At 47.2% G+C, this 9,964-nt stretch overlaps 1 protein-coding gene across 4 annotated transcripts; it reads right to left on the bottom strand.

The window, feature by feature from the left end:
- Positions 1-229: 229 nt before the first annotated feature.
- Positions 230-9,733, bottom strand: CEBPG (CCAAT enhancer binding protein gamma). 4 transcript variants are annotated; one of them, XM_072750103.1, is made up of 3 exons: positions 6,346-6,454; positions 4,844-4,919; positions 230-3,800 (listed from the first exon to the last, which is right to left on the bottom strand). In XM_072750103.1, exon 3 carries the CDS (start codon positions 3,702-3,704, stop codon positions 3,261-3,263), a length of 444 nt encoding a protein of 147 aa, XP_072606204.1. In that variant the 5' UTR covers positions 3,705-3,800; positions 4,844-4,919; positions 6,346-6,454; the 3' UTR covers positions 230-3,260. The 4 variants fall into 4 exon arrangements, with proteins under 4 accessions (XP_072606204.1, XP_072606194.1, XP_072606211.1 ...); XM_072750093.1 differs by lacking the exons at positions 4,844-4,919; positions 6,346-6,454 and adding an exon at positions 9,576-9,733; XM_072750110.1 differs by lacking the exons at positions 4,844-4,919; positions 6,346-6,454 and adding an exon at positions 8,866-8,985.
- Positions 9,734-9,964: the final 231 nt, after the last annotated feature.

Genomic DNA, 9,964 nt, shown 5'->3' with positions numbered 1-9,964 from the left:
CTGCTGGGCGAGGCCATGTGACGAAGGTCGTGCCGAAGAGGCACTCTCTCCTCAGAGATGATGTCCCTGAACATTCGGGGAAATCTAGGCTCAAACGCACCTCTCGCCGCCCGGCCCGGGCCGGGGACAGGAGAGTCAGCCGAGCACCGCCCGCCTTTCCGAGCCACGGGACCCCTGGACTACTTGCTGGGGATGCCAACACGAAGAAACCCACAGTGAGATACAGTCATTATTCCAAAGTTTTTTTTATTTCAAATTCATTGAAAGAAATAAAATTATATTTAAAAAAATAGAGTAATCTCACAAACCGAGGAAAGCCAGGAACAAAAAAAAAAAAAAAAAAAAGGAACAAGTTGAGGACTTTTTCCTGAGAGGAGGATCTAACAGCTATAGAATGGACTTTCCCCTCCCGAGCTTTTGTCAAACAGAAAAGTTGCTTCCTATCTCTAAGGCATCGAAAGAAGCACGCTGAGTGCTAACTGGGTTGTTCAGGTACAAAGTGTCAGGCCCTGTCATGGGGACTGAGAAACATCGGAGGCTGATTTAATACCAAATATTAAATTGCACATACGACTTTTCATCGTGAACTGCAGAGTCTCACACTTGTGACCCTAAATTTAAAAAATCCGGTCATATTTTATTAGGATCTTACTACTACTTAGTAAGACTGTCCAAAGTCTGAGCTCCCATTCCAGTCACCGAAAGGGGCCAGACAGCAGAGGAGCTGCTCCCACCTCACCACCTGCTGCCAACACCAGCTGGAAAGCACCCGCCTCCATCGCGGACTCAGATGCAGCCAGACGTTGACCCTAAAAGCCTAATTCCTAAACCACTGGACCTGCCGGCAAAGGCAGATCAAAGCCTAATGGTTCATATGTGTGACCTACAGGACTTACAAAAGCCATTTTACAAATCCCAAAGCTCTAGGCTTCCCATCCCCCACACCTGGTTTCCCTCAGTGATACTCTTACGTCTACCAAACTGAAAACTTTCATTCCCAGACACTTCAGTGAGAATCAAGACCACGGTTAACCCTTCTGTCCGATGCACACGTGGCCGCTTGTGCTCAAGTTCTGATTTGCACGGTAACTGGAAAGCGTGAACCATTTTTTCCAGAAGTTTCAATTCAATGTTCTGATTTGAAATCTCAAGTGCACACCCCTGACGATTTCCCTGAAGCCGCTTTTCCAAGACCGTTAAGTCAGTTCACCTAATTGGCGACCATAAATTCCATAGGGACAATTTCTGAAAGACATTTTTTTAGTAAACAAGGGAATACGATGTCTGTAGCACCTTTACAGGAGCCTAAAGATTCGGGGGACCTAACTGCACCTCTAATTAGGTTAATTATATAACATCAATCAGCTATTAAAGATTCAGTAGGATTCTGTGGGTTACCTCCTAGTTAGTCAAAATATCTGTCAACCCAGAAGTAGACTGATACTCCAGCCGAAGTAAACTGGTGTTGGACCCTAACAGAAACCTCCATCCTGCCTCCTGGCTCTCCAGGGAGTCACCCCTCCTGGGACAGTGGCTCTCACGGAACAACCCTGGGTTCCAGTCACATGCGGCAGAGGCTCATGGCCGCAATAATGGCTTTGCTGAGTTGCAGGTCACGGTGGTATTTTCGCCTGCCCCAGGGGCACAGACAACACTCTTGCACCAGCCCAACGGTGCAACTCGGGTTACATCCTGGTTACACTGTTCCAGGCCCTAGTATGAAACAATATGGTCAAAAAATAAGTGACCATGTTCAAATTAGATACCTGGTAACACACACTTTTTTACTCAGATGTGACTCAGCCTCTTGTCACCAGCCCAGCCACACACACACACACACACACACACACACACACACAAATGCCAACAAATCTGAGCTAGAATTGTGCTTTAAAAAAAAAAAAAGAAAGAAATCTACAAGAACAATCAAAACCACCAACACTGCTATGAACCAGACCCTAGCGATCCCCGACTTGTGATTGCCATTTTTTTAGTCTCAACAAAAATGTCATTATCCTGAGTTTTATCAGTATTTTCTTTCTAAAATAATTTATGGGACACAAAAGCATACAAATGAACAAACAGAAGCAGTGGTACAAAAAGTCTAGAAGAGCCAACTAACTAGAAAAAGAAGCGTCACAAGAACAATATAAAAAGATGTATTTAAATGAAATAAATTAAAGGTTAAACCTTACGCTTTCAAGTTTTCTTAGACTATTATTTTGGGAGACGGCATACAGTCGATGATATATTGTTCTAATAATCACTTGGTTAAGATCAAACGCCAAATGATCCTTCAAAGAAATTTTTGCCTTTAAAAATCATGGCCCCATTGCAGATATTTAGACACAGGAGAAACTACCTAAATCCCAATTACTAAACTGTTAAGGCATCTGTCTACTAACTTAGCTGTCAAAATGGTATTTTAAAAATATTCACTTACTGGAAACAAAAATTTTGATACACAAGTTTATCTCTAAGCTCTTGGGGGTTTTTTGTTGTTAAAAAACAAAATAATTGCGAATCGAATAACCCAAAGGTATCCTGAAAGCATAATTCTAATATGCTTTACCTTTATTTTTAGGAAACCTATTTGCCTCCTAATTATTTGTATTTTTAAGCCAACTGGATATATACTGCCTTAAAACACAATGGAATTTACTTAACCTGGCACTGCTACTCAAAAACTAACACTTGTTGGGGGAAAACAAATTAGGCTAAAACAAGGTTTATGTCATACATAAAATCACTCCAAATTACAAAGTGATTGATTTCTATAGCCCTAAGGATTTATAATACATAATTTAGAAAAAAAAATCACAAATACATTAACATAGATGGCATTCAACTTTTCTTAGCCTAATTAATCATCTCCAATAAAACCAAGACCCTCCTGCAGGACCTGCTAGTTCCCCGTTCCTTTTATCAACCTAAGAAAGAAGCATTTCTTGGGAAATGAGGGTTTATTAAGAACAACAAGGTCCAGGGTTCTTGGTTTTTGGGTTTTCTTTTTACCATATACCTTAAAAATTTGCTTTATCCCCACAAAAAAATTCGTATCATTTAAAACTAGATATTCAAATTACATGGCTAACATTTTTAGCTAATCAACTCTTCAGTGCTGATCCTAGAAAACAACCTTCAGTGGATCTCTGAATGATGAACAAGACAACGTTCGGCCACTGATGCGAGCGGTGCAGGTAGTCACACCTTTAGCGTTCAAGCCACAAGTCGTGAAGTCGGGAAGGGGTGAGTGAGGTCTACTGTCCCGCACTATCAGAAGTTGCTGTTGTATTCTCAGTGCTAGTGGGTTGCACGTTGTCTGCAAGGTTGTGTGCATGCTCAAGAAACAAATCTTTCAGTACGCTTAGCTCCTTAGTCAGCAATTTAATTTTTGCCTCCAACCGTTCATTCTCTTCTTTGAGCTGATTCACTCTCTGCAGCGTATCCTGTGCTTTCTGCTTGCTTTTCAAGCGGCTCTTTTTCACAGCCATGTTGTTCCTCTCTCTGCGCTGACGATACTCATCACTGTTGCGATCCATGGGCGAACTCTTTTTGCTCTGCTTGCTTGGGGGCACGGCTTTGCCTCCTCCCCCCGGGCCAGCAGGCACCAGCTGAGGAACCTGCTGTAAGCCGCTGGCATGAGCCTGAGTATGAATAACGCGTATCCCCGGAGTACTGCTCTGCTGTGCTATCTTGCTCATTTGGGCACTCTCTCGCGCTGACACAAAACAGGCAGAAACGAGGGCAAGGTGATCAATGGTTTCCACACTAAGCTGGCAAGAAATCTTCGCATGTACCTAGTTAAAAAATAAATTGCATTAAAATGTTTGAAATGACAAGATCAAATGAGATTAAACGTGCGTGTACCGCACAGCAGGCCAACATTAATTGATTATGCTGGGAACAGTCTACAGCAGCTGCCAACCGTTCCAATGTTTCAGAAGTCTAAATCACTTAATTTAGAAAGATAAGTTCGTACAGGAGCACCGTAAGGCCAAATCCAGCCCACCTGAATCCCTGGGGGGTACGGCCTGTCCGTGATTGTTATCAAAAATGGAAGGAAAAACAAAAGAATACTGCTAATTAGGTAGCACACAGGTACTAATAGCACTTGGCAATCTGCCAGGGAGAAACCTGAGATGTTTGGGTTAAACACGGAAAACTTGAGTTCAATTATGATAGAAGAAGACACCTGCAAAGAAAGGGGGACAAAGTTTCAATTGTTGGCTCACTTCAAAACAGAACAGTGTGCCAGAGTGCCCGCTCTCCACAACTCGAGGATCACTGCTCGCTCCTTAGGCCGATATGCAGAGACTGAGTCACTGAGAGCTTGACTTTTCTCCCAGAGTACGTCTTTACGCGATATTCTGAAAAGCCTTTTTTTTGAGGGGAGGCTCATTTTTTGTTTTGTTTTTCATGACCTCACAGAGGGTGCTTTACACAGATTTCTGAAGCTAGCTTCTTGGATCAGAGATTCAGGAGCCCTGGGACCTTCAGCGTGCTGGCCCATCCCAGCATGCTGCTTCTAACAGGGTTTTTTTCCCCTCTTGACATACTTTATAAACACATCTCAACACAGGCAACCTGAAACCACAAAGAAAGAAACAAAAGCCCTAATGATGCACCCAAGGAAGACCAAGTATGGAATTGAGGCCAGACAGAGACGGAGTCGGCACCCGCTCGACACGGCCCAAGCGACTCAGAGGCCATGCCAACTCTGAAGAGCTCCTGCACTGCTGCCCACAGAAACGAAGCCACAGTTTCAGAAACCAGTCATCCTTGGATTACTATCAATCCAACTAGGTCACTACAATCGCCTCAAGATGTGTCAAAAGCATACCTATCCGATCATGAGGCCACTTCGAGACAGACTGACTCAGTGGATGAGCGACGTCGCCCAAGAAATCACAACACTCCTGAAAATTCAGAAAGCAGCGTTACAAAGCACGCAGCTATCCTCTTTTCACAAAACTGCTAAACCAGCATGAGTGGAAAAAACCTGGAGCCAAAATTATGAAATGCGTCAAATGGGTACATCATCTCAGTTCTTAGGAAAAACTCAGTTAGTAGACTCCAGTAGCTTCACCCAAACCTTTAGCCGGGCATTTCTTGTGTAAACACTGTGTTCACTGGCCTGCTTTTTAAAAAATCTTTCCTTTTCTCTGCCCCTCTCTCTCTCTACCTGTGTCTCTGCTTCTATCTCATGAATAAATAAATATAATCTTTAAAAAAAAAAAAAAAAGGTGGGGCGCCTGGGTGGCTCAGCAGTTTGGTGCCTGCCTTCCGCCCAAGGTGTGATCCTGGAGTCCTGGGATCGAGTCCCACGTCAGGCTCCCTGCATGGAGCCTACTTCTCCCTCTGCCTCTCTCTCTGTCTCTCTCATGAATAAAATCTTTAAAAAATACCTTTCCTTTTAAAAACTCCATATATCATTACTTTCAATTGATTTCAAAGCCATGCACGCAGCCCTGAGTCAGTGGGTCATCTATTCTGACTCCAAAACGAAGGCAAAAGAGAAAGCTTCCTTCCAAACCACGGATGGATATCTACTCCAAGTCTATCTTCAGTAATGGGCATTTCCTAATTTCCCGGGATAATTTATTATGTTGCCTATTTTTCTTCCAGTTAAAACAGTGGCAGCTCAGCATTAATTGGGGCGACCTTACCACTAATTAGTGTTAGTGGCCATCTGCATTACTGCTTATTTGGTGTAAAGTGACCATAAGAATTTTAGTCGATTTTTTAAGACTTGTTGTATTCTCCTAGAATTGTCTCAACTATCATGATCATGGTCATATAACTTTTTTACTTTTCACACAGCAATTATGTTTTTAATCTTTAGAGCCAATTTATATAGACAGCTCAAAGATAACCATGATCTAGAAAGTACAGAGCAGGAACCAGGGCAACTCTGGTTCCGCCAGTTTTGCAAATGAGGGATGCAGAATGGTAAGATGCCTTCTGACTCTGAAAATATACCACAAACATCAGTCACTAAAAACTCTTTTCTTCCCCCTTATGCTTTTTATTCCCAAGTCACTAAAAACTTCGAATACAGGCTCCAAATTCAGTGGTGGGCATGCTCGTTTTTGTACCCAAAGATACAGGAATGAGGAAGAGCTTTTACCTCAGTGTGACTCATCCTGCTAAGGTACTAGGCTGAATGGGAGAGGGGATGGGGGCTCTGAAAATGTGCCCTCTGGCTTGAAAAACAAAGAGTAATTATCAAATTGGTAAAAATATAAGCAAGGAAACTCGGAAATAATAAAAAACTCAAAACTGTTGCTTTTTTTTAAGTTCCTCGACTAAAACCAAGGAAGCAAGTTTTATGTAAATAATTACCCATTAAGGAAAGTGAACCAAGTAAGAGGTCAAAGGGCCAAGTGGTCCAGAAGAGTTAATTCCAGATTATCAGTTCTTTTTTACATAAACAAAATAGCTGCCTCCAAAGTGACACATTTCAGTTTGCACTGTCATCTATGCTTTTGTTCCTTCCACAAATATTTACTGAGCACCTACAATGGAGGGAAAAAAAAAAAAAAACTAGTTTATTTCAAATCTGCATATTCAATCCTAAATGAAAGTCTGGCTCCTACGTGGACAAATACTATTCCAAAGTTCATTCTACAGGAAACAGGGTGACGCCTTGTTTCCTTGCCTGTGAATCATTCAAGCAGGGAGCAGGACGGAAACTGAAGAGCAGTAGTTCTCAGAGCATGTCCCTGGACCAGCAGCATCATTTGGGAACTTGTCAGAAATGCAAATTCTCAGGCTGCTCCCGACACAGGAACCATGAGTTCTAAGAAGAAGGCTGAGCAATCTTCTTTCAAAGGAACCTCCAAGTGATTCTGCTGACACTGAGGTTTGAGAGCCACTGCTGCAGATTAACAATGGATCTGAGTGGGCAAGTTTTTTTTTTTTAAATCGAGTTTCTTAAAAATAAAATAAAATCGAATTTCTTAATTCAAATAACATTCATTCAAATCAGTAACACACTGAAAACTCAGAAAGGTTAGAATGAGTACAACAAATTTCTCTCAAGTTTCATTTGGAAAGTAAACTTGTCAAGAATTTTCCTAACCCTCCTGTCATCTTTTTTCCACCTTATGTACAACCAGATATTCCTTCCCACGCTCCCCCACATATTCTTAACTCAAATTTCCTCAGTGAGTGACCACAAAATATCTGTAGATGTTTCTCCCTTACTCCCAGTCTGCACCATCATCAGTATCTGATAGTCCCACTCACCCCCCTCCCAAAAGAACTTTACAACCACCATCCCCGTCCATCCTAACACCACTGAATTACGTCAGGCTGACATCATCTCCCAGGGGCACCCTCCAAACGCTGTCTCCGGAGCAACCTAGCACTCCAACCTGCTCCAGTGTCCAGGGTCAAACTGAAGGTATTACTCTGTCTCCAGCCCTTGCTCCCTCACACCTCACAGCTCAGCAACACCAAACCACTACCGATGACCTAAATGGTCACGCTTTCTCTTTTCCTTGTGTGGCTGTTCAGTTTGTTCCCCCAGTTTCAATGCCAGCTCTGTACGGTGGCTCCCTGCAGACTAAGCTAGAGGCAGGACTGTCTTCATATCCGTGTGCCCAGCATCTAGCGCACGGCTGGCCATACAGTGGTGCTCGATAAGTATTTGTCCCATACTGGCTCAGGGGCTAAGAGAAAAAAAATGTATTTTTATAAATGTCTTCTATAAAAATGAGAGCCTCTAGCATTGCAATCTCTTAAAACAACCATAATTAAATCAAGAGCGTTCTTAAGATACTATGGTCTTCCTACCCCAATTTCTTAGTCCTTCTTAAAGGTGTCCAGGAAAATAAAAATACAATTCCACTTGCTACTTCGAGTGCCCAGTCTATACAATCAACATTTCTTGCCTGCTCTTTGCTTGATTTCAGTTGAGAATCTTTATTAGAAAATAAAGATGTCGCCCAGCTATGTGTTCCAGTGAATAACTTCAACGTCTTAGGTGTGTGTTGCCGGGGTGTGACAAGTCTGTACTCTTAAGTGGTGTCCAGGTAAGCAAAGTCGGTACGTACCCAGATGAGCAGGATTTCCCTTTAGCTGCCACGGCCTGCTTCATGACCCAGCGTGGGGGTCCATGAAGGAGCATACATCCCTTCAGGGAGTACTTAAGTGATCCACCGGAGTACGGAGAAAATATATTTTCATTTTTTTTTTAAACACCATCTTTCTACTCTACTTTTGGTATGATTTACCACATACAAAATACTACATGCATTGTTTATAAATACATCTCTAGAAGGAAATCATACTCAAAATATTTTTTTTTTTACCCAACAGAGCTGGAAAACCTAAAAGGTGGGAGACCAATGCACCTCCAAGAATCCACGGAAGCACTCGTCCCCAAGAACACACAATACACCTGACATCGTGGCTACTCACATTTACCATCACTGTGATCAGGTGAGGCAATCTAGACTGGAAGGCCAGACTCAGCCCCAGGAGGTCCTGTCTTCACCAGGGACTCCCCATGTGCTGTCCGAATCTCTCCAAGATCACACACACCGCTGACAGTCATGGCGTGCTCTTGGGTATTTAAAGGACATTCTGAAAAAAGTGAAATTTTGTTTCCTCCTGTTTCCCGGGCGGGTATTAAAGATGACTGAATTGGGGCGCCTGCGTGGCTCAGCGGTTGAGCATCTTCCCCCGGCCCAGGGCGTCATCCCAGGCTGCGGGATCGAGTCCTGCATGGAGCCTGCTCCTCCCTGTGCCTGTGTCTCTGCCTCTGTGTGTGTGTGTGTGTGTGTGTCTCACCAATAAATAAAATCTTAAAAATTCTTAAAAAGGATAAAAATGAATCGGCCACGCGCACCCACCCACCAGAAGCAGCAACCAAGAAAGGGCCAAGTTGTCCAGCTCGCCGGCCTCCGGGGGCGACTCAGCCTTGCTCCCAGGACGCTTTCGCGCAGGCGGAGAACCCACTTGGCGTCCGGCTCACCCCCGGACACGCGCGCCAGGTGCTGGGGGCCGGCCAGGGCTTGGGCTCGGAGGTGCGCAGCTCCGCGGTCAGAGCAGGGCCTTCCTCCCGAGCCTTACTCGGGCGTCGCACATCCCGCGTGAAGGCGATCGGCTCCCGCGGGGGTCCCGCTGCGCGCAGGCTGGGCGCCGAAGCCGCTCCCGGACCTCACCCGCGCTCCCCGGGCCGGGCCGCCCCCCCGCAGCGCGCACGCGCACCGGCCTCCCCGACACCTGGCCGGCCGCGCGACACCCAGCGCCCCCCGCGGCTGGGGGCAGGCCCGGGCCCCAACCCCGGAGCCCCCCCGCGCCCCGAGGCGGCCCCGACCCCGCGCCCGCGCGCCCGGCCCGGCTCCGGAGGGAGGCGCCCGCGGCGCGGGGGGCGCTGGGCCGCCGCCAGGGATGAGCTCAGCCGCCGCGCCGGGTGTTGCCGGCAGGTTGCATCAGACGCCGCGCGGGGCCCGAGCCGAGCCGAGAGCCGAGAGCCGGCGCCCCGGGCCGGGCTGGGCCTCGCACCCACGCGAGCGGCCGGCTCCGCCGCGGCCTCCTCCCCCCGCCGCCCGCGGCCTCCTTACCTGCGCCTCCAGCCCGCCCGCCCCAGGCGGCCTCCGCTCCGAGCGGCCCCGCGCGCCGCGGCCCGACGCACCCAGGCCTCGCAGCCCCGCGAGTCAGCGACGAGGAGCGACGGTTACGAAACCGGCAGCCTCCGCCCGCGCCGCCGCCGCCGCCGCCGGCTTCCCCTGCTCGCCCGGGCCGCGCGCGCGCCGCCGCCGCCGCCGCCGCCGCGACCAATAGGAGCGCCCGCCTGGGGGCGCCGCGCCCGCCCCCCGTGACGGACGGCGCCTCCAGCCAATCGCGAGCGGCCTGGCCGCGGGAGGCGGGCACGTGGCGGAGGCGTTGGCCGCTCCGGGCGCCGCGCGCATCGCGCATCCTCCGCGCGGGGCCGGGCCGTGGGGGCCCCGGG

This window comes from Vulpes vulpes, chromosome 1, assembly GCF_048418805.1.
Source record: "Vulpes vulpes isolate BD-2025 chromosome 1, VulVul3, whole genome shotgun sequence".
Classification (NCBI taxonomy): domain Eukaryota; kingdom Metazoa; phylum Chordata; class Mammalia; order Carnivora; family Canidae; genus Vulpes; species Vulpes vulpes.
This window is presented reverse-complemented; position numbering and strand designations above follow the sequence as displayed.